We start from the raw sequence: 25,633 nt of genomic DNA, 5'->3' as shown, positions 1-25,633 counted from the left end.
TCTCCTTGCCCTTTGTAAAGACACAAGTGATATTTGCTTTCCTCCCACCCTCAGGCATCTGTTCCAATTGCCATGATCTTTCAAAGATGATTGACAGTGGCCTCACAATGACATTTGCCAGCTCCCATCAGGGCCCATGGACTTATGTACTTCTACTCTGCTTAAGTATTCCCAAGCACAATCCTCTTCCCCCAGGGGAAAGTCCTCCTTGCTTGAGATTTTTCCCAGCCTCTGGGACCTGGGATTTCTGAAGGCTGGTGAAGAAGGCATTCAGCACCTTACCCTTTCTGTATCCTGTGTCTCCAGGGCCCCTGCCTCACTCAGCAGCTGGCCTGCATTTTCACTGGGTTTTCTTTTATTGTTTATGTTCTTAAAGAAGCCCCTCTTGCTGCCTTTGACATCCCTTGCCAGATGTGTCTTCAGGTGGGTTTTTGACTCTCCTAACCGTGGTCTCTGCATGCCTCCACACTATCTCTATATTCCTCCTTGTCCCTGCTTCCACCTTCTGTATACTTCCTTTTTAGGTTTGAGTTTTGCTAGGAGCTCCTCGTTCATCCATGCAAGCCTCCTGACATCTTTGCTGGACTTCCTGCTTGCTGGGATGAACTGTCCTTTCTTACACTTGGACGAGATGATTCTTGAAACAGCCAAGTTTATCGGATCCTTCTTCCTGCCAGTGCCTTGTTCCATGGGACTATTTCAAGCAGATTTCTGAAGAGGTCAGAGTCATTTCTCTGGAAGTCCAGGGCTGCGACCCTGCTTTTTCCCTGCTCCTTCCTCTTAGGATCTTGAGCTCTACAATTGTCAAGGTCCCCACCTTTGACCTTCACATCTGCAAACCTGCCCTTCCTTGCTTGTAAATGTGAGGTCCCAGCAGTGAACGAACTTTAATAAGCAGAACTAAAATTGGTATCAAACGTTCCCTGCTCACATCATCACCTTCCATTTGCCTTGTAAACTTGTATCCCCTATTTACATAAAAAATCACAATCATAATGGTACTTTACATCTCTAAATATATTTGCTGAATTATGTGGTTTCCAGAGGAAGAATTTGTTATCTTGATCCACAACAAGTGCATTTCTTTTTCTTCCAGAAGTTCTGTTCCAGCAAAGCTTGGAATATTGGTAAATCTGGCTGAAAGAAGAGGTCTTTCAACCTCCTGCTGCCATCTCTGTTAGAGTCATTCAAAGTGCCTCCTGCTGGGACCACTGCCTTTGAGTGCCAGCAGAAGCCACTTATCCTCTGATGTATTAGAAAAAGGAAAGCTGTACAGCCTCCATCTGAAAAAAGATATAAATCTGGAGGATTTGAGGAAGACACTGCATTCAATACTAACTGGCAGTATTTACCTGTCAGACAGGTAATAAATACATACATTTTGCTGTGAAAGAAACTGAAGCAGTATCAAGTAAGTGTGGAAGCCTCTATATTTCATACTTTTAGTAGGCTTTTTACTATTATTTAAATGCAAAAGAACCTATAACATTCAGAAGAAAGCTTCCTACCCATGACTAAAAGGCTATATTCTTTTGCAAATACAACAAATACCCTCCCATAAATCAGTATTTTAAGGTCATTTTTCTGCATGACAGAGAAATATTACCTTTCACATCAGTTTTAAGGCAGAGTTAAATGTTTTTGTTTTCACTTCGAATAAACATGATATCTTTATTAGAAGGTATATTACATAATTAACATTCAGACTAATTAACTATAGTCCAGCTGTCTAAATTACAGCTAACATGATAAATATCTATCAAGAAATTAAAACTGATCACAGTATAACAAGTGCTGCCAAATAAATATGCACCCTTAGCAATGGTGTGCCAAATTCTAAAGTTGAAAAATACTTTCTCCCCAAAGCATTTCCATTGCATTTAAATAAAACTTCTGCACTTTCAATGCTATTTACATACTTAACAGGAAACTTCACATCCAGTGGAGTTCAAGCATATAACCCGATACTTTTATCCTTTTCCCACCTTCTCTCATACAGTGTCACACAGCACACAAAATTCACATTCTCATTCACACACGTGGAGTGGTCTAGAAGTAGTACTACTACTTTGCACCTGACAAACATAGCAATAAGAGGAAAAAAATTCAAAAGAAATCACAGGGTCTGTAGAACTGGGTCAATATATGTATTCTTAAATGTCTCTAACAATTCTCTGTCTCCGTTAGGATGTTCATGCAGGTCACGCAATACAAGTTCATAGGTTAGAGAAGATTTTGCCAAAAGCCAGGTTTTAAAGTTGTATTAGGAGCACCTAAAATGTTATGGGGAAAAAAACACAAGCAAAACACACATTATTATAGAACATAGACCATTATTTGCAGACTACTTTGATTAGTGCATTTTGTAATTAGTGATCCTGGGTATGATGTCACCATGTGTCCTGCAACATTTCTGTGAATCCCTAAAGAAAATGGCTGAATGTATTCCAACAGTTTTGCAGCTTCATACTTCTCATGTGAATTTAAAAAAAAGTAAAGACATTTCAATATTGTTCAACTGCTAAAAAGTTTCAGCTATGCTTCTCACAGATAGGTTCCAGTAAATTTCATTCCTCCAAAAGAGACAATTTCAATTTCAGAGGAACTGTTCTAAGTAAAAAAGCATATTGGTTTCTCTTGCCTTAACCTGCAAGAGCATCTGTCATTTTGTTTATGCTTTTGGTCACAAAGATCTGCTTCAGAGTCAGCAAACAACATGAAGATTCTGGTTTTATTGTATAATATTTATTCTACAAAGAACTACTTAGCAATATCGTTAACACATTCACTGCAATTCCCACATTTTTACATAGTTGTTCAGCATAGCTTCCTTTACAATTACAAATTACAGTTACAAATGAGAAGTTACATAACTGTAATTACAAAATCCCACTTATTCTTAAAATCTTGAATTTAGATTAGGATTATTGTGCTGTTTAAATAGAGATTAATGGGAAGTAAAAGTTTACATCCACACTTTACCTGCAGGATTTATTCTTGTGCAGTTAAAGGCAGTGTAGGCAATACAAAGTATCTTTTTATGGGCTGGATGGACTGAATCCACCAGATTTACCCAACATATTGAAAACAAAGATGAGCTCAGGTTTATGAGATTTATGCGTCTGTCAGGGGAACCACCGCTTCTGATAAAATCACAACTGCTTTACACACATTAAAAACATTAATCCTAATCCTTTTTTTAAGACGGGGGGGGGGGGGGGGGGGAGCAAGATGAAAAACGAGAATATTTCCCTGAATTATTAGAAAGTTCTAATACTGAGCCTTAACTGAATAAGCTTCCAAAATGAGAGACCACTGTCCAGCAGAGGAAAATACTTACAGGAAATTATAGCCCATTTACCTAACAATTTAAATAGAGAATTGATCCATTTCTACTACTTCACAGAGATGTTCAGCACAACTCTAATCCATGCTGGAAGTCTTAATTTTGTCTATATAAAATAATTATTTGGCAGAGTTCAGAAAATAACTTTTTTTTTTTCTGAAATGAAGACCAGTAGAAAGTGAAATTATTTGCATTTTACTTTCAAGCTCAGGATTTTTTCTGGAACGCAAGCCAGTCACCCAAATTGATCTTTTAACTTAAAAATCTTCAGATTTGCAAATTTTCTGTTTCTGTTCTGCATTATAATGCAATTATTTTCATTCAAACACCAGACATTAATAAAATTGCAAGAAAAAGAAAGTCAGAATTCCCTTATACATGAGTATTCTCTCCTTACTGAGAGTAATGATTCTTTTGTTGGTATGCAAACTATAACAAAAGCTTGACCCTAACAAATCGATGGGCCCTGATGTTATCCACCTGAGGGTGTTAAGAGAGCTGTCATTCCGAGGCCACACTCCATAATCTTTGAGAAGTTGTGGAGATCCGAGGACGTCCCAGAAGACTGGAAGAAGGCTAATGTCACCTTCATCTAGAAGAAGGGCTTAAAGAAGGATCCAGAAGGTCATAGGCCCATCAATCTTACTTCAGTCCGTGGGCAAGTTATGGAACAAATCCTCCTGGGGGCTATCACAAGTCAAATGAAGCACATGACTGGGAAAAGACAGCATGGATTCACCAAGGGCAAATCATGCTTGACAAACCTGATCACCTTCTATGACAAAGCAACCTGCTTGGTTGATGTGGAGTGAGCACCGGACATTGTCGACCTGGATTTCTCCAAGCTTTCTGACACGGCTCCCCACCGCCTCCTCCTAGAGAAGCTGATGCATTACAGTCTAGACAAGTGGTCCGTGTGGTGGGTGGGAACTGGCTGACAGGCCACCACCAGAGGGGTGGTTGTAAAGAGCTCCTTTTCAAACTGGAAACCTGTCACAAGTGGGGTCCCCCAGGGACAGATATTGGGCCCAATGCTGCTGAATAGCTTCATAAGTGATCTGGATGATGGGATCAAGTGTACCCTGATGAAGTTTGCTGGTGATACCAAACTGAGCGGGGAAGTGGACACTTCGGAAGTCAGAGCCACCCTGCAGGAAGACCTGGGTAAGCTGGAACAGTGGGCTAACAAGAACCTTGCTAAGTTCAACAAGAACAAGTGTAAGGTCTTGCACCTGGGAAAACATAATCCAGGAGTGCAGCACAGACTGGGATCTCCCTGGCTGGGGAGCAGCTCTGTGCAAAAGGACCTCGGGGTCCTGGTGGACAACAAACTCAGTATGAGTGAACAGTGGGCTGCAGCGGCAAAGAAAGCCAACAGGATGCCAGGCTGCATCACCAAGGGCATCACCAGCAGAGATAAAGAAGTCACTATCCCACTCTGCTCAGCGCTTGTCAAGCCACACCTGTGTTCAGTTTTGGTCCCCGCTATACAAAAAAGACGTGGACAGGCTGAAGAAGGGCCAGAGACGGGCCACGAAGAAGATCAAAGGGCCAGGAAACCTGCCATATGAGGAAAGGCTGAGAGAACTGGGTTTGTTCAGCCTTGAGAAAAGAAGGCTTAGGGGCTGCTACAAAGATCAACGCTCTCTTTTTACTAGGAGTCACATGGAAAAGACGAGGGGTAACAGGTACAAGTTACTCCTGGGGTCATTCCGACTAGACACAAGAGGAAACTTTTTCACAATGGGAACAACCAGCCATTGGAATAATCTGCCCAGGGAAGATGTGTATTCCCCATCATTAGGCACTTTTAAGATTCAGCTGGACAGGGTGTTGGGCCATCTTGGCTAGAGCATGCTTTGGCCAAGAAAGGTTGGACCAGATGATCCTTGAGGCCCCTTCCAACCTGGGATTCTATGATTCATGGTTCTGTGAGCTATTTCAATCTATGCAAACTCATAGTGATGTACCAACATTTTTAACAGTAATGCTCATTTGTGTCTCAGACATATTATATGCCTCCCCCTACTATTATAAAAAAGGAAAATGAATGCAGGAGCTACAGCTCTGATTTATGTAAACCATCTCTGATACTCCTACTTTGGAGCATGACAGAAGGAGAAATAAAGGGCAGGTCACGGGATACACGCACTTAAAACAACAACTGTTACTACTAACTAAGTAACTGTCCTTTCCTATGTGTTCAAGTTCAGATTTTAATGTTTATACATGATGAACAAAATTTTTCCTAGCGAGAAAGATCCAAAGAGTATCAGTTATGTCATGTCAATGACTAGTATCATTTGGCTGGAGCCTCTGCCTCAGCTGCCAGGTCAAGGACACAAAGCTAGTAAAAGCAGTTGTTTTATTTGGCAACTCTGCTGATACCAACATCTCTGAACCATACAGGTGGTGTTGGCTATGCTTAGGTGCAGAATACCTCTATGTTTTAGGGAAGACGCTTCCAGACAGCTAATAGCAAATGGAAATGCACTGGATGAGCAACTCGGACACTGTGACAAGATGGTTTGGGTTACAGAACAGCCAGAAATATTGTTAAGAAGAGTCTGATCCATCAAAGACTTATATAAACAAGCAATTTCTTCTGCCTTGACAGTAAATGCAGCACCACATATGGCCTCAGGAAGAATACTGGTAAAATAATAACTGATTCAAATGCAAGCTAAAGATAAGCTCCTTCACCCTATGAAAGAATGCGTGAAGCAGACTAGCTGTAAACTCTGGCACTAAGCTGATAGCCACCTCATAATACAGCATGGCTGAAAACAAATTACAATTTAGTAGTTAAACAAAAAGCACAAAACCAAAACAAAACGAGTAGAATGCAGCAAGTGGGATGTAAATTATAAAGAAAGCCTGTTTTCAAATACCTGTTTTTACTTGTTCTGTAAAATACGCAAGCTTTTGGAAATAAAAGTCAAATAGTTAAAAGATGAGAGGCAGAGCTGCAAATAAAAAGCTAAGAGAAAACAGGTACAACTCCCAGGATAAACAATTAATTCAAACCTCTTCAATTTAAAAATGTTTGTTCCATGTATGTGACAGTAACACTGCAAATATTTGTCATGGACCTGTGGCTGGCAGCTGTTAAAACTGCAGATTTTAAACAAAGATCCCACTAACATCAGAACAAAAATATGTTTTTCCACTTAGGGGATCTCATTATTATTAAAAAAAAAACAAACAAAAAACCAAGTAGCAAAGCATTCCTGTTAGTGTAAAATACTGAGATTTTTTTTTCCATCTATTTAAAATAGGGTCACCTTCTGAGATAGAAGTTAGGTGCTTTCAGTAGTGCTTAAAATGCTACATAGACAAAAGGCAAAAGGAAAGGAAGGAAAATATTATGCAGGCCAACACTCAGCTTAGGTATAATGGCTAAAAACTCCAGTTAACAAATAACAGTAAAGCATTATTTCTTGACTGAAACACAGCACATCTGGCAATGCACTACCCTTAAGTACACTGCTGATTCTCAACTGCTGAATCAGTAGAGTCTCAAAAGCAAAATACCTAGCTATTGACTCACCCTTACACCTTTACACAGCATCTGAACGACTGATTTCTGGTGATCTCCCACTCAAAGTTAACCGAAATACCTGCTGTTCTCTACAGTGTTTGAAACATAAGCAAGCCAAAAAAAGTACTGAACGTCAACCTTTTCCACAGTTTGTATATAAATAGCTGAAAAGCATGTCTTCGCCAAGTAGACAAGTCATCAAAAACCACAAAGAATATGTTTAAAGGGGTACAAGAATTAGCATATCATCTCTGAAAGGCATCACAAGATAAAGACTCCTAAAAAACTATTAGACATTTGCATACAATTCTCTTGCCAGAAAGAATATAAAACACATCAGCGCAGTATATCCACTTCTTCTTAGCATTTTTTTTTTTGTGGTTTTTTTTTTTTAGTAGTGCTGTTTTTCAACACAGCTGGTCCTGACTAAACAGATTTAAAGATTCATCAATTCCAAGACTATAAAGGATTATTGTGATTATCTAGTCTGACTTCCTGCAGGGCACATGCCACAGAAACTCGCTCACAGATTGCTGCAACATACTTCCTCTAAGATAATACGGCGACAGATCATTTAAAATACAATCCTGTCTTGTTTTAAAGATATCAGTAATAAAGAAGCAACTGCCTTCCATGATTAATTTATTGTTAGTTACCCTAATTATTAAAGAGTAGCTTCATTTTTATTCTGAATTTGCATGGCTTCGGTTTGTAAATACTGGACTTTGTTAAATATCTTTTTTGACAGAACTGACAGATTGAGACATATTTTTGACAGACTACCTCAATTAGCAATCATCTACCTGAAATCTTTCTCCATGTACCCATCTGTAAGTCATAAATAGGCTACCTCCTCATTGAACTTTTGCAGTTTGTCTGAATAAAGGTACAAAGTAATTTTTTCACTCTGTATTTGTCAGGCTTCTGCTGGAATATTACTCTCACTTTTATATGTTTACTTCTCTAGATATATATTTTTATCTATTATACATTGAGAAATTGTAGATAAACAGGTAATTCTTCAAAGCAATAATGAGACTATCCGGAAGACATGATATATTCTAACAACTGGGTTTGGCTGTTTAGTCTAGAAATGACAAGAATTAGGAAAACAATTTAAATCAAAAACTTGGAGGAAAGAGGAACAGAATAATCTCTTCTCCTTGTCCATGGCAAGTCAAATAAGAATAACAAGGAATAAGGCACATTGAACCTAGGCTTCAGAAGAGTCTTTAAAAGTATGGGCCAAAAAGTACCAGACTTTTTGAGACATTGCAAAATATCCACTGTTACAGACTTTTTTTTTTTTATAACATGCAAGACAAGCACATGTTGAAAGTGCTGTAGTTAGCAATTAACTTGCCTTAAAGGAGTCAGACAGACTAGGAAACCTTAAGATGCATTTTACGTTCCCCCCTCCTATCAATCCTTGCCTTGGAAGAGTCAAGTATCGCAGATCATCTCTGAATCTTTCTAGCTTTTCCACATCTATTCTGAAGAGAATACTGCAGAACCAGTAGCAATTGCTCAACAATCACCTCATTTAGTCTATACAGAGAGATTTTCAATTATTTTCCTCCTCTGCCCCCCAAGATGGCCCCCTGCCTATAAAGGCAAGACTTCTTATCCTCTTAGCTATCAAAATCAAGAAAGAGGCTGATGTTCAATTGGTTAGCCATAATAATGTTTCATCGTGTTAAGTGTCATTGCACCTCAGGACACAAACACCATCTGTAAGTCCTTTCTATATTTGGATTTATTAGAATAGATGCTGTTTAAATGAGCCAAGTATCTGACAGAAACAGTACAATTTCTGAACTAATCATTATTTAACTTTCTACTGCATCATCAGCAAATTTTATGAGACTGCACCAATTTTTTTCTGACTCCTATTATGAGAATAGTGAATAACAAAGAGACAAGAACACATCCCTGCAGGTCCTATTACAAGCAGCAGCACTGAATAACAATTCTCCAACTGCTTTGTTATCAATTCATCTGTTTTTAAACCATTTAGTAAATGCCATGTTTAATTCTGCACTGTTAACTTCTTTAATCATAATGTCAAGGGAGGGTTAGTTAATGCCTGCAGAAGGACTACACTTATTGTTAACTTTATCAATGCAACTTGTAATCAGATTTACCGGCACACATGGTTTCTATCTCTGACATGGCTGACAATTTCTGAAGAGAAGGCTAGTGCTAGAAAACAGGGAAACTCAACTATGAAGTTTGAAGATTTGAGGTCAGAAAGGATAACTGGCTTGGGACAGCCAGCACACACCTCCTGGAGAACTTGAGCTATAAGTCACGCTGGTGAGATATGGACTGGACAAATGGATTGTAAGCTAGGTGGAAAGTTGGCTGGACTGCCAGCCTCAAAGGGTGCTGATCAACAGTACGTAGACCAACTTGTGGCTGGTTCCTAGTGGCACCCCTCAGTGTACCAACATCTTTATTCCAGTATCCAAATTGTTAACGGAGTGCAGTCTCAGGCACTTTACAGATGATATCAAGCTTGGGAGAGCAGTCACCACACTGCAGGCTGCTATTCAGAGGAGTTTCCTGAACAGGCTGGAAAAACAGATCAACAAGAACCTCACAAAGTTCTTCCAAGGCAAATACAAAGTTCTCCTCATCTGGGATAGATCAACCTCATGCAACAAGGGCAGGCAGCCACTTTACAGAAGACAACCTGCTGATCCTGGTGAAGAAGCTGAACAGGAGCCAGCAATACTGTCCTTGCCACGAAGACAAGCCCCATACTAGGCTGCGTTAGCAAGAGGGTAGCCTGCAGGTCAGGGGAGGCAATTCTTGTCCTCTATTTAGTAGTCACGAGACATCTGGAGTACCGATTTACCGTGTAAAACTGCCAGATGGGATTATTTGAAAAAGATGGATGCAGATTCTTCTCAGAGGTGCACCAGAATAGGAACAAAGGCAACGGATGCTGGAAATTCCAATTGTTAAAATGAAAACATTTTTCCCTTGTGGGTGGTCAAAATTCAGAACAGATTTTCTTGCCCAGATAGGTTGTGGAAGCTTCACAAATATTCAAAACTCAACTGGACAAGATCATCAACAACCGGCTCAATAGGTTCTGCTTTGAGGAGGAGGTTGTACTGGAGACCCCCAGAAGTTCCTTCCAATCTAACAGATTCTATGGTTCTGTGCTTGTAAAACTTAAGACACAGCAGTAAAACTCCCTGTGAGCCATGAAAATATCCTTTGCCTGGTTCTGCCTAATTTTTAAGCCAAAACTGTATGATGGAGATAACAAGCACAGCAATAATCAAGTTCCACAATAGAAGAGCTTGCAATAACCAATATAGTAACCTCTGCCATTAGACTACTACCAATAACATAAAAACTTTTTACTGGTAACCACTCATTTATCGCATTAAAGTGTAACACTGTGGCAGCCCAGCCAGTTTAATCCACCAGAAATACATGTTGCTAAAAAAAAGGCAAGTGGTCTCAAAACCCCTCATTGTCTGAACCTTTCCATGTACTATGACTGGCACTTGTACAGTGAGCCCCATCAAGACTCTAATCTGCCAGAAAAACAGCAACAGAATTAAAGATGGTTAGCATTCAGCCAGATAATTCCCTAATTCCCACTGCAAAGCCACACATACACTAGCGTATTCATAAGTGCAATAAGGAGAATACATTATGAGGCCTGGCTTCTCAAAGCTCTTTCCTGTCTGAATTACCTTCTGCTTCACAATATGGATGAAATCGCACTGCAGTCTTTCCTACGGCAGGAGCAATAAAATTACATTTCTTCCCTTTACACAGACACTTCCAAGAAAATTATTTTTTTGGTTGGAATGAATTAGAGCTGGTAAAGAGATTCAACATAATAGGACAGGGGTTTGTCCAGAGTATTCAAAGGGACACCCAACGGAAGGCCCTGGCCAGGCCAACTTGAGGGCCTCTAATGAAAGATGGTTCATAAGGTATCACTTCATGATTTCCTCTAATAAAATGGAAAAACTCCATCAGAAATACAGTGTTTTTCACTGCACAATAATGCTCTAAAACGGGGGGGGGGGGGGGGGGGGGGGAGGGCAAAAAAGCAACTGAGATAGTACCACTATTTGCATCAGAAAGTCATACACAAATGTACAAAAGTTTCAGCTTATTGTCCACGTGTAAGAAAATTCTGGCTTTTTTTGGTGATGCCTGTGAGCATCACCATGAGTTTCCCAGTTCTACCTATAAAAAAACCTGAAGAGATGGTAGTGGGATGAAGAACTAAGGTATTAAAAAATTGCATCTTAAAACAGGGCATGACTTTTCCAGGATAAATAAAAGTGACAACAAGAAAAGATTTATTTTAGATTGTTTCACACAGGAGACATTTTTTAAATAAGGAAATGTGCCTAACGTCTGTTTTCCCTCTTTTTGCAACTGTTTTAATACTTCCATTCTGTGTTTTATCTAACACAGCAATGCCATTGGTTTCAATAGAAATACCAAATCACAATTATGCTATTTCTAGAACACCATGCTGGTAACGGAATAACTGTTAAACAGAACACATGCACTTAGCTGTGTTTCTAATGTAGATTCACATGACAGCCAACAGTATTACAGTGAGAGCTGACATGCCTGCAATTATTGTCAGATCTGAGACAGCAAACTCAGCAGCTACTTCAGACTATGACACCAAAATCCAACAACAAGCCTAACTGGCTCATTAAAATCATTCTCCTGATTCCAAACTTGTCAGTGATGCTCTAGTTCCCCTAAAACAAACTGCCATTCTGTTTACATTCTGTGACACAAGGGCCAGACAAAAATTGGCAGAAAAGTTATCTTCAGTTTGTATCTTCTTAGCACTGGATTGGTCACAATATTTTCCTCTTTTGAAAGGCAACCGGATATCCCCATTTCACTATCTTTAGTGCCTGTTCAAGTAATAACTAAAGCTTCTCTGAATATCACCAAATGAATCGTCCAGAGAATTTTTTAACTGCAGGAGAAATGAAGTCAACACTTATTCTACTTGTTCCCTTCCATAACAGTTAGAGTAACAATTAAACAACAACAATAAAAAAGTAATTTAGGAAATCAGGAAGTACCCAATAAAATTCAGGAAACAGAAACCAACATACTAAGGCTGCATCAAAATAGAGACTAGTACATGCATCGCTGGGACTGACTGGGAAGTAACTGACGAGGAACCAGGGAAAGGGAGATTAAGAGTTAACGAGAAGCTCAGATTGGGATCCTGAAACAGAATGAGACAAAAGGGGACAAATGATGGGAGAGAGTTAGATGGAAGAAATGGAGTAGCTGAGCTCCCCGTATAAAAGTACAAATCAAAGTTTCCCAATGTTTAGGGTGGGGGTTTGTCTGTTTTAACATCTGAGGTCCCTTGAATAATTGACACGAGTTCTGAGAAACTTAGGGTTGGTCTCGTGACAATTCAGAATGGATTTGCCACTCTGTACAGGTATTTTTGACTGGGCAGGGGAAAGATGACAGAGTTTGACATCTTCTAAAAAAGCACACAACGTTTAAGTAATATACACCTCCCTATTCAAAGTGACAGCATAGTTTCTTTTTTTAAAAAATTATAACTTTGAAATATTAAAAAAATACCACATCTATCCAGGGATACAGCACATGCATCAATAATATCCAAGATAAAAAGTTTCTATCACCACATACATTTAAATGAAATGAAGATACTAGTAATATCTATATACAATACCCTTATGCGCTTGTTATAAAAAAAAACCCAAAACAACTCAGGGGGGTTAAGATCTTATTTTCTTCTTCCCTCTCTTCCATTCTACCAAATATTCGATAATTAATGTTTTTATTTACAGTAATTTCATTAACTCCATTAACTCTATCAACACATTGATGAAAACCTGCCATACACTTGTTTCTTTACAGCTTCCCTTTCCTTAGTAAACACCCATAAAGGCTAAAAAGAAATCTCTGCTGCTGTTCTTTCCCAGTTTTCCCAGAAAATAAGTTCTTTTAGTAAGATGAGTCACTATTCTATGCTACATTTTAGAAATTCATTCAATCCTATCTAAGCAGGTTTCCAAGCATGTCCTTCTAATAAGAAAATAACAAGTCCTTTTGATAGCATCAGTAAAACCACTTACAATCACTAGATACTCAGTAGGCAGAAATCTCATCTGTAGAGAAACTGCAGAAGTTCATCTCACTGTGGAAGGTAACTGGCCCTGTGTACTTCAAATTAAACTTGAGCTATTCAGGTCAAAAGAAAAATTCTGAGACCAAAAATGTTACTACCTTAGTCCTTAAAAATGGTAACTTGGCACGTCTTCAGTATGCACTCTGCAAGATGCCTAAGATTGCCAGGTCACATATAGAACAAAAAGACTTTATTAACCTCAAGTTCTGAGGTTATTGGAAAAAATGATGGAGGAAGATACAGATGGATTCCCAAAATAAAATGACCACCTTCAACCCTTTACCGGCCTACCCTGACTCCAAAGAAAATATTAAATGCTGTCACTTATAGAAGGTGTGGAAAAGTAATAGCACTAGGATCGCTGCTAGTACTTTAACTGTTGTGTTATAAAACACTGACAATATACGCACCTGTACACAATAAACGGAGATCAAGCTAATTCATAAAAGAAACTTCTAAGTATTATTCTTAAATCAAAGACAGACTTACAGTAATATAATAATTATAAACCTGCATCTTTGACAAACATCAATGTAACAGTTCTATCAAAAGATACTAACTACTGGATTAAACAAGAGAAGCTCAAACTCTCCCTAATCAGCTGCTGAGCGAGAGCACAGGGACGCACAGCTCCTCAGTCCGCTCACTCGCTGCCTACCCCACTGCCTGCTGCCGGCCAGGACAGGGTGGGAACCAGTCCTGGGGCAGGAGGGGACAGGAAGGAGACAAACTGCCTCTTTCAGCAGCAGTGCCAGCCTACATCAGCATGAAACGTCCAGAGAGATATTAAAGAGCAGTCTCCCTTTCCTTCTGAAAGGATGCAATCTCAGTTTCATTTCTGAACGCCTGCTCTTCCATAGACTACAGAGCAAGCATTCACAAATTCCCCATCACTTCTAAGGACATCGCTAAAAGAATAAACTGAAATCTGCTCCATCAACTGCAATTTAATTTAGATTAAACAGCTAATGCTCGAATGGCAAAGAACATAAAAAGACACCAGTATTTCCCTTGCCACGTAAAGGTCTTTGAATTCAGACCACTGTCATTTTACTGACAACCCCCCCCAAACTTCAAATAAAGAAGTTGGGATGCAGGATCTCTGAAGTTTATGAAAAAAAAAAAAAAAAAAACAACCAAACCAAACAAAAAAAAAACCCACAAAACAACTTTCAGCTCTGGGACATTCTAAAATTCACACACAGCTCAGCAAAACACAGCAAAAATAAAGAATTAAAATAGTTATATTAACCCTAGCCACGTGACAAGTCACACATGCATACAATCTTAACTGCTGAAGATATGACTGAGCAAAAGAATGGACTTTAAATACCATTTTTAAAAAGCAATTAAATTTCTTTGGACCCAAAGCTATCACTTCCCCCCCTCACCCCTTGAACAGGGGTTCCTAAACTTCCTGCGTCTGCACTTGCTTGTGCAACAGCCTCAGAAGCCACTCAGCCACACAGGCCAGATGCGGTATGTGGGCGAGAAGCGTTCGTGTCCCTTTAGCATTTGCTGTGCCCTTCGGAACTATTAACAGCAGCACGCATTTGTGTTGAAGGAAAACAAACTAGAGACCACATCAACAGAAAGCCACTGATACAGTGAGGTATCAAGTGGCTATTATCAGCAAATAATATAATCCTGCACATGATTTGTGTTTTCCATTATTTCAGCAACAGCTTTTTCTGTGATATGTATTGGATCTCATCTAAACACGTTGGATCTTGAGCTATCAGTGGCAATAAGTACTGGCACTAAAAAGAAGTGGGTATTTGTTTTTTAAGCCGTTGGGCTGCCCTAAATTCATTTATCTTTTGGACTTAACTTTTCATATCATCTGACAGATTTATTTTTTCCCTTAAAGGCAGTATGTTATTTTTAGGGGTAAATGTACAATCATAAAGTATCTTCACTACCTGAAGAAGCTCTTACTGCACAGTGCAGCGATGGCAGCTAAAGACTCTGAAATCAAACTTGGCAATCAGCACTTTTTTTATATTTAACCAACATTTGGGACCACAACCAAAGCTGTATCTATGAACAATCAGCTAGCACAAGGCTAGCTGATTTACATTAAAAATGAAACAAAACCACCATGAAATTTACAGGAAGATGAATACAAAAAATGTGAGAAGCTAAGTTACAGTTCTCTTGCCGAAACCTCTCCCAATTTCTTTATTTTTGTTTCTTCATATTCCTTCTATTTTAAACAATCATTATGTGTAAAACATAGTATGATAACTTCTATTAAACAGTAAAACTTCAGGAAACAGACAGAAGAATTTCTGAAAGAAGAACACATTTCTCCAAAGGTCATGAATCACTATTAGCTCAAAACTAAGATGCAACCAATTTAAAGAATTATATGAGTGGTTTCCAGAGATAAAATTTATATTTATTTCCCCCTTTTTCATTCCAACATTCACAAAAACCATATGTTACGAGAAAAATTACTCAAAGAGAAAGTCAAGCGCTCAAGAAAATAAGGATAAACAATAATTGAAATTAGCCCTGGCTCCTGTATATATGTTTTACAATAGTTTTAAATTGCATGACCACAAGCAGAACCTCTCTTTACTTTGAGCAATTAATGAGCAGCCATTCAGATTTTCATTATCATTTGTGGCTCAATGTATGATTCTTAGGGGTTAGTTTATGAAAAATTATTCAAACCTTACCATGAAGGCAGATAATCCCCATTCCTAATGATTTCTACATAACATTCAGCATCCAAGCACTTCAAGCCTGCAACATTTTTGTGAAAATACATGCAAGATAAGAGACAGTATTATCTTGGTTTTACAGAGAGATTTAAGTACAAAAGTGTCCACTAATTTTGTGTGACGAACTTGTGGTATCACCTATAATATTGACATGGAAGATGGAAGGTCACAGGCTCTCTCTAAGGGAGCATTGCATTTTCTTCATTTTAAGAGTGGCTCTCCCTCCTTCTGGAAGTCTTTGTCACACTCGCTATTCACTGGAGAGTAGTTAAAACATAGGAGGAAGAAATGGGGTTTACAGCCTCATTACCATACGGTAAGTGACTGCAAAATTAGAGGTCTTACCATAACTCTTACAGAAAAAGTAGACTAAATGGAGAACACCGGCATTTCCCTGGTTCTCGAATGCTTGCCTTTGCAACCCTACTTACACTTTTAGAGCAGTTTTTGTTTACCAATTATCTCTACAGTATATCCACAATCATGTGGCAGGAAGTTGAAATAAGAAAGAAGAAACAGGTCTTTAATAACCTTGGTAAATGTTTTAATTTCACCTTAGTGCCTTATGTAAAATTAAGTATCTATCCATTTGCCAGACTTACCACTGAGTTTTTAAATTAAGATGCATTTTTATTCCCGTTAGTTTCAAAGGACACAATAATCAACCATTACCTCCTGCCCAGCCAAATGCAACAACGCAGAGAGTAATCAAATTTGGCATGCCAAGTGCTGGCTGTGCACTGCTGCAGCTACAGCGTTCTCTGTCCCTTCAGCCACAAGGTTTACGGTACGCCTGTGAATACACTAATTCTCACAACCCCAATTTTCTACCCCTCCCACCCATGGAACTTTGTTATCCACTCCACTTAGAAAACATATACGGTGTTATATATATACATAGATATTAAAGTCACAATAATTATTAATAATTGTAATTATTATTATATATTAATTACCTTTTCCTCTCTATGTGTTAAGGATAGAAACAATAAATAGTAACACAAAATCAGGTTAAGACTGAAGGACGCTTCTTGATACCACATGGACACCAGTGCTATACAGGCTGCCAAGAGGACAGATGCTCTTTGCTTTTCTATTAAAAAAAAAAAAAAAAATCTGTCTTCTATAAAATGAAATCCAACAAACTGTCTTTTTAGTTCAAATAAATACCCACTAGGGACGACCAGTCTTCTTCCTTCTAAGCTCTATACATGAACACAAGCTTGCTCACTTACTCCAAAAAAGCCAGATTGGCAGTTTCCCCTGCCCCTTCCCCCCCTCCCCCCCTTCTTAAAACCAAACCAAAACGAACTGCCATATTTTCTCAAAATACATCTTTGGAAGACTAAAAGCAAACCACACTACCATTTGCCTCTATTCCAAATGCAATTCTGTCATAACATCGTATTTGGAGCAACCTAGGCGAGTCTCTCTTCAGTTACAAATGAAGAAGCTCTCAAACTCCTGTTTGGATTTTTTGATTAAAACTTTCTTTGCCTGGCCTAACGTAATTAAGCATTCAGTATGTTTACAATAGAAAAGAAATAGTTAGAAACCAACTGCAGGTCAGCCACTGGTTTCCCCTGAGTACATTCTATTCTGTTTCTTTGCTGGTTGTCTGCTCACAGCTGGTCTTAAGCCAGCACTCAGTATGTTTTAATATTGTGTATGTACTTTACATGTATACTCTAACACTGTTTTCAGCATGCTGTAGACTGGATAATGTTCTAAAAGGAAAGAGCTCTTTGTTAACTATAAACTAGTAATACTTAAAAATTTAAAATTAATCTCACAAAAAACCCTCTCCAAATTCCTCCACAATTTTCCATGAATTTCAGCATCAGGAAGGCAGCTATTCTCTTCTGTTTACAAAAATAAGAGAGCATATTATGACCTCCCATATCAATGACTAAATAACATTCTCCTACAAATTATAAAGAAATTATAAAAACACTCTGCGCATAGTTTGTCACAACAGGACTTGCCAAGGACACCAGAAGGTGACTTGCATTTAATTGTCTTTGTTTTAAAAATACCTATTAAAATCTATCCATCTCCATAGTAACTCAAAACATATATTCCTCCCATACAGTATGATTAATACTTTGTAGTTTTTGTTTTATAGTCAACCTTTTGTTCGTTTGAAAATACATAAGAACTGCCTAGTTGATCCTAAGAATCTTAAATGATATAATAAATCTGTATGTGGAAGTAAATGAAAGGTGAAACGTACTGCATATTTTGCTCCTTGTTATACTGTTCCTTAAATCCGATAAGCTAGCCATAAGTTCTGTTGTCTTCAAAAGAAAGAAATAGTCAAACTAATTATTGGAATTTTTCAAATTTTAATGACAGAAGACTTGCTTACAAACTGGTCTTATTTTACTCTGTCCTGGTTTCAGCTGGGAAAGAGTTAATCTTCTTTCTAGCAGCTGCTGTGTTTTGGGTTTGGCCTGAGAATGATGCTGATAATGCATATTGCTCTAGTTGTTGCCAGGTGATGTTTTATATTAGTCATATTATATTATCTTTTTCAGCTCCTCATAGAAGCTGAGAGGGAGCACAGACAGAACAAGCTGGGCAACGGCATATTCTGTACCAGACGTCATGCTCAGTATATAAATGGGGACTGGCTGGGGGGTAGGGACCTGTGATCACTGCTTGGGATGGGCTGGGCAACCAATTCACCCAGTGGTGAGAGTGACTTGAGTTGTACTATTTTATTCTGTGTATTCTTTTACCATTATTATTATTATTATTATTATTATTGTTATTTTCCTTTTCCATTATTGTTCTATCTATCTCAACCCATGATGTTTTCTCCCTTTCCCCTCCTTCTCTCCCTCTTCCCCCAACCCCAGTGGCGCAGGGGGCAGCGAGTGAGCAGCTGCGTGGTCCTAGTTGCCAACTGGGGTTAAACCACAACACTTGCCTAAAAACTTACATGTACTTCTAATTCCTTAAAGCTCACAGACTTCCACAAATCACTATGAGAGACTGCATTAAATCTCTTAAAAATAGGAAAGGAAAAATAATAATTATGGGAATCCTTTATAATCTTAAAATATGAAGCACTTAAACTGAATTTCAGCAAATTAGCACTAACAGAGAGACGTACTGAAATATTCCATAAAATGGAAATATTTACTTTCAGTTTCCCTTATGTTCTGTGCAGCACTTAACATGACTATCAGCTGTCTCAAACTGATATGAGAGTCCTGGCCACTATAAGAAGATCCGTCCTTAACTCCAACTATATGAAGATATAAAAATGTCCATAATACTGTCAAACATTAGAACGTAGGACTAGGGATAATAAAATGATAATTTTGAGTGTCTCTGTTAGTGTCAACTGGGGCCAGGTAAGCTCTTAAGATGCTTTTTAAATGTCTCTTTCACAATGCCTGAACAATCACCCTAAAAGAATTTCCTGTTTGCAGTTAACCTTGAAAATGACTCAGAAAAAAGAAGGACCACATGTATGTGCAGTACCATCTCTGTACACCTCTCACTATAAATATCTTTCCAGGAGTTTGCTTGCACAGAATGGTAAGTGTGTATGAAATATGCTCAGCCTTGACTTGAAGGAATTCTATTCCTTCAAGGGAGGCCTTCTGAAGTAGACCTCAGATGCAGCAGTTTTAGATCATACCACACTTTTTTCTGTCTACGTATTTTAGAAAACGCATCAGCAGTTCCATGTTTTATCAGATATGAAGCAAAAGGCATCTCACTAAATACAAGTGTCTCATAAAATACTCCACTACAAGAGTATAATACATTAGTGATTCAGTGAATAGTATTTTTTTTAAGATGAGTTTTGAACTAAACCTACAGTTTTAGGGATGCCCTAAAACACCCAAATCAGATAGCTACAATTGCACCAAGTGCTTTTATCCATTCTCTTTTCCTTGATAGGGATCCTCAGAAAATTTAAAAGGAGCCAATAGGAAACTTGTTTCAGACTCGGTTGGCAAAAATTCCATCTATTCCCAATACCATTAGGTCTTACTCCTAAAACTAAATGAGAAGTCGCTCCACACTCTCCCCCCGGCTCCCCTTCTGCATAAGAGTAGCAAATTACCTTTATTGATCTGACTAAATTCTAAATTGGGCAATTATGCTTGGTCTCTCTACAGTCATCTGCTATTTCAACAGAAATAGTCCTCACATCACATCTTAAACTCTGAGGAATTTTTTTTTTACTGTTAAAATAGCTACTATGCTCCAACTGTGAGTTTCAGTGATCTCTTTAGCTGACTTAACAACTCACAGGAGTCTTGTTTGACCTAATTAACTAAAGCTCACAGAGAACTTGCAGATCCTTTATTTAGAAGTAGTATAAAAATAACAAATCTTATCAACACAGACAGGGCAAGAAAGTAAGTTATCTACCATCTTGGCATTATTTTGCTGTCTCAACAGAAGTCATACACTGGTGGCAACTACACAAGAGCCACACACGTACATTTCACCATAACAAATGCAATCTTGCATCTTTATCTACCTCTGTGCCTACAGAAGTCTCCCCAAGGTTTGTTCTTGCTTTTCTGCTCTGTCTTCTTTGTCCCTTTGGAGTAGTCACAAGAACAAGCTCAGCTTCCCATACTGGTACCAATAATAATCTTATTTTTCTTTCGTCTTCCACTTCATATTAAGTAGAGTATTGAGGAAGGGAATCACTGGCATCTGTTTTATAAACTTTATAAAGCCTTTGTAATACTAATAAAAGGATAAATAGTATGTTCTTTTAAATTTCTTAGGCTTCCCACCAAACGGAATAGGTATCTTGTCCAAATTAATCTAAAGAACACCAGGGAGTATTTGAGCCAGGCAAAGCAACATCACAAGATACAGGGTCCATACACTTAGCAACAAGATGGGTAGGTGTGTGTCTGTGTATACATACATTCACCCATACATATGCACACACACATTTGGTCAGTGATGGTTATCAGAAACACTACCCACATTATGACCAACTCAGTAGGCAGTGTTTACATAGTACAGATTTTAAACATTCAGTTTCTGTGAACTCCCTCCCAAAGATTTTGTAGGTTAAATAGAACAGTGACCTTTTTTGACAGAAAGTGGTTACTAAATCCTACTTAGTGTTTCTGTGCTCATCTTAGAAGCCTGGATACAGGCAGATCAGAAAGCAAAGAAATGCTTTTTTATTTTCCAGTGTCATGACACTGTATCTATCTGCACACAGATTGCATATTCAAATATGGGGGAAAACGTGCTTCTTTTCATAGAACAGTTTGCATTGGAAGGGACCTTTAAAGGCCATCCAGCCCAACCTCCCCTGCAATGAGCAGGGACATCTTCAACTAGGTCAGGTTGCTCAGAGCCATGTCCAACCTGACCTTGAATGTTTCCAGGGATGGAGCATCTCCCACCTCTCTGGGCAACCTGGGCCAGTGTTTCACCACCCTCAGTGTCTTTCTTTCTAGTCTGAATTTTCTGTCATTTAGTTTAAAACCATGACCCCTTTTCCTATCGCAACAGGCCCTACTAAAAAGTCTGTCCCCAGAACCAGAAAAGCCATATTATCTTTAGTCCTTTAAAAATACTAAATATTTAAGTTTTATTTCTGTTTACTCAGTAATAAAAAAATGTGATTTTCAGATAGGCATAAAATTTTTAACAAGGTTATGTTACTGCTACAAAAACCACCAAATATAAATAACAAATTCTGACAACTTCCATATCGGTATTTATTTCCCTTTCCAATTTGAGAGAAACTCCTGCATTTTGAAAAATCTTATTGTTTTCCTAGAATTTAAAGAGTTATAATACCAGACTGATCAGAGCGTAACATGATATTACAGTAAAGAACACACCGTATGTCTTTCTATTTCAAATTTATTTTGGGCACAGCTCTTCCTTTAGGAACTCATTGCACACAAATGCCTTTTCCTCCACAGTTTCAACTTCTGCAAAGACTATCACTTTGCTTTCACCTTGATAGCAAAAATTACAAGAATATCACAGCCCTGTGTAGTACAGTGAACTCAGGCTAACCTTTCCAATATATATTTCACAGACCTACAAACTAAAATTACTGCACAACTCTTATAACTCAAACCTATTCAAGATTCCCCACGCACAGTTTCTTCCTAGTAATAGCACGGGCTCTCTGTGATCAGAAACAACCAAGAAAGATTGCAATATTTTACACAAAATAATTTTCTCCAACTGTCTGTCTCAAAGTTGAGCTTCATTTTGCCCTTCCATTTCTCACTGCTCCCCTCCCTCCAGTTTTGTTTCAGCTGAGCTATTTTATCTTGGAACAAAATAGCACCCCTCTTCAGGCAGTGTTTTAATTGCTCCAGGCTTCCTGGCTGTTACATCCCAGTTCCTATTGTTTAGCTGAAAGGTGAATACAAACTTTACAAGGTATCTCAATGATATTACTCCAGAAATTTCTTGGAACTTTTAATTGAAATAAACTTGGTATTTCAAATCATAACCCAAGTAAGAAGTTTGCCAAAAAGCACGAGATGAACATTTCAGCCTATTCAGAGATGCTGTACATTTTGTCTGGTAGTTGTCTTACAGCACAATACTACTAAATAATGAAGTGCCTACTGTTACCATTTATAGGTACTGACCTACTGAAAACACCGGCAGTAACAACCAGCATTTGAACTTCCACTACAGTAAGAAACTTTTCTACCAAGCTGACTAGGCACAGTAGCATGATAAATAACATTAATTAGATTTCTTACATGATTCGTATTATGATTTGGGAATAATAAAAAGTTTCTGCTGGTGCTGATCCAACAACAAGCAAGTATTTCCATTTAGTCTCTTAATATACTTCAAGATATGACCCTACAGCATAGCTTCTAGCCTAAATATCAATTACAAAATCCTAATCCCAGCTCCGCCACATCCATTTGTGCACCTCCGTACACTTCTTCAGGCTTCAGATTTACAGTTTGTAAATGGGACAAATTTCTGTTACCCCCCCTAAAAATGGAGTAGATTGTTCTTTCATGTCAGAAGAGCTATGGTACTACATCAGTAGTCTTGAACATAAGGAAACACTGAAGGCAGTCAGACACTGACAGCGTTGCCCCCAGGAGCTGTGGAGTCTCCATTCACAATAAACTCAAAACCTGACTGGATGCAATCCTGGACAACCTACTCTAGCTGACCCTGCTTCAGAAGGCAGTTGAACCTGATGGTCTTAAGAGGTCCCTTCCAGCCTAAACAATTCTCTGATTATTTCTATATTAGAAAATATTTAGGTTTGGGTTCTTTTGTTTTGTTTTGTAGTGGGGGTCTGGAGTGTTTGTTGTTTTGTTTGTATTTTTTAATAATTTCTGGAGAAACCCACCACTAAATTCATTTTCTACTCTGAAGCTCTGCCAATTTCTTCCTGTCATGGAACAGATTTCTCCTTCCAAAGTTCTGGCAAAACAGTAAATTCTTTCCCCTCTTATTTAAGAATACAATAATGTTGTGTGCGATGTTATAATAAGCATAATGAGCTAGAACAGAAAGCAGTCCCAGAAAGAAAATCACGAAGTGCAAGTCTATAGCTAGAGCTTTCTCTCTCCCTCCCCTCAAGGAACTAGTTTTAACAATAAAAAAAACCACTAGATTAGTAGAAAGGAAGTGTAACTCATTTGTAGGTAAAATGATTCCCCTTTCTCCAATTCAAGACCATTGTCAGTAATACTGCTGCCTTCTTCATCTGACACTGGGGAGAGAGAAAATCTTACAGGAAGAAAACAAAAAAGATTACTCTATTCCTATACACCAGAGAGGTAAGTATTTGAAATGGAAAAAGGAGTACTAGTGTAAACAGTGACATCGTGGCCAGTAGGTCGAGGGAGGTCATTCTCCCACTCTACTCTGCACTGCTGAGGCCACAACTGGAATACTGTGTCCAGTTTTGGGCTCCCCAGTTCAAGAGAGACAGGGAACTGCTGGAGAGAGTCCAGCGAAGGGCAACTAAGATGACTGAAGGACTGGAGCATCTCCCTTATGAGGAAAGGCTGAGAGAGCTGGAACTCTTTAGCCTGGAGAAGAGAAGGCTGAGGGGAGACCTTACTATGGCGTACAAGTATCTAAAGGGTGGGTTGAAGGAGGATGGAGCCAGACCCTATTCAGTCGTTCCCAGTGACAGGACAAGGGGCAACGGGCACAAGCTGGAACATAGGAAGTTCCGTTCAAATACACGGAAACACTTCTTTACGGTGAGGGTGCCAGAGCACTGGCACAGGCTGCCCAGGGAGGTTGTGGAGTCCCCTTCTCTGGAGATTTTCAAGACCCGCCTGGATGCAGTCCTGAGTAATGTGCTCTGGGCAATCCTGCTTTGGCAGGGGAGTTGGACTAGATGATCTCTAGAGGTCCCTTCCAACTCTGAACATTCCGTGATTAAAATAAAGTGTATATACCATGTGCCACACTCCCTCCTCCCTCCCCCAATTAGATTGGATGCGAGTTTTCCAAGAAAATGTCTTCAGAGGCACATGATCACCACAGAAGAAGTGGGAGCAACAAAAGTAAAACTAATTTCATAATAGGCTTGATTGCTTTTTGAAGAGAGTAGGGAAAATGGCTGGTTATACTAGAGATACACTAGCCTCATTTAATTGGATCTTTTCCGGTTTTATTTCCTAGATAGCTCACTACTGTCACGTCAGATTTAAATAAGGAACCAAAGCTGCTGCAGCTTTATGTAGAGGTATTTGCCTAAAGAAAGGAAAGAAAGGAAATTCATGCTTGTACCACCTACAGTTCTTGATCCTAATCCTACAGTTATGGCTTGTAATTGCTAAGCTAAAAAGCTAAAAGGAAGGGGGGAAAAAACAGGAAAAAATACTTTCAAATGTGCAAGGTTTTTATTTGCTGTTCCATGGGACTTAGCCATTAAAAAAAAAAAAAAAAAAAAAAAAAAAGAAGAACAGAGATGAAAGCAGAGGTAGGTGACATTATGTGGCAGCAACTGAAAATTACATAAAATAGATGAGTATAAAACTCAACACATTTATCTTGAGTGTTTATTTTTAAAAGCTGAAGGAACAATTGTATAAAAAGACCTCTGTTTGAGTTCTTCCTCTTTCAAACTCTAGATGCTAGAACAAATACTCAGACCATGCTGAATAATTCTCTGAAGTCTTTATATGACTTACAGAAATCTTCCACTTTGTGTTACTAAACACACAATATTTCTTACATATTTAAGAACACTTTAAAACTGGGGGGGTTTAAATAATGAAGCTTTTGGATCTGAAGGCAGAATTTCAAAACTCCTGAAATTTCTAATGTAGCCCATGTGAACCTCACATGATCAGTGATTCTGCAGTTAGTGAACCTCCCACTAGATAAAAAAACTAACAATTCTTATATTGACTATAATTTTTCCTAATGGATTGAAATGCAGGCAACATATCTCCCAAGATATTTCAGAAATAAAGTGCAATGAGAAGAGTACTGTTCTTACCACATACAGCTGTTTCCAGAGTACAGCCCATTCCTGCAGTGTTGCTGTGACTTCAGTCACAACAGAATCTTCAAGCGGAACAACTGTTTCATATTGCCTATACAAGAAGAGGGGAAAAAAATTAGGGAAGGTGCCCTGGAAAATGTAGAAAAAGAAATTGTCAGCACAGTAATTTGTAAAATGCTAGAACTTGAATTTGTTTTAATTTGTTCAACATAAGCAAAAATATCTTAAGAGCAACATTCCGTCCATTGTAATGCTGAAGCAACTCCAGAGTCATATCAACTGTTCCTCCATTACATTACAAAAATCAGCTTATGTGAAGCATTTTCTAGTTACCTGTTCAAAATACGTAATTTCATTCTAATCA

General features: G+C 38.5%; 1 protein-coding gene across 1 annotated transcript in view; it reads right to left on the bottom strand.

Annotated features, from left to right (window-relative positions):
- DOCK3 (dedicator of cytokinesis 3) overlaps positions 1–25,633 on the bottom strand; it is a gene marked incomplete at both ends in the record, with an annotated part of 218,058 nt that overhangs the window by 154,345 nt on the left and 38,080 nt on the right. Inside the window, 1 exon segment of the mRNA XM_082487547.1 lies at positions 25,264–25,360. Within this exon segment, the coding sequence (XP_082343673.1) occupies positions 25,264–25,360 (97 nt within the window).

Source organism: Vanellus vanellus (assembly GCF_965231255.1).
Source record: "Vanellus vanellus genome assembly, chromosome: 9".
Classification (NCBI taxonomy): Eukaryota; Metazoa; Chordata; class Aves; order Charadriiformes; family Charadriidae; genus Vanellus; species Vanellus vanellus.
The sequence above is the reverse complement of the archived record's forward strand: the minus strand, read 5'-3'. Positions and strand labels throughout refer to the sequence as shown.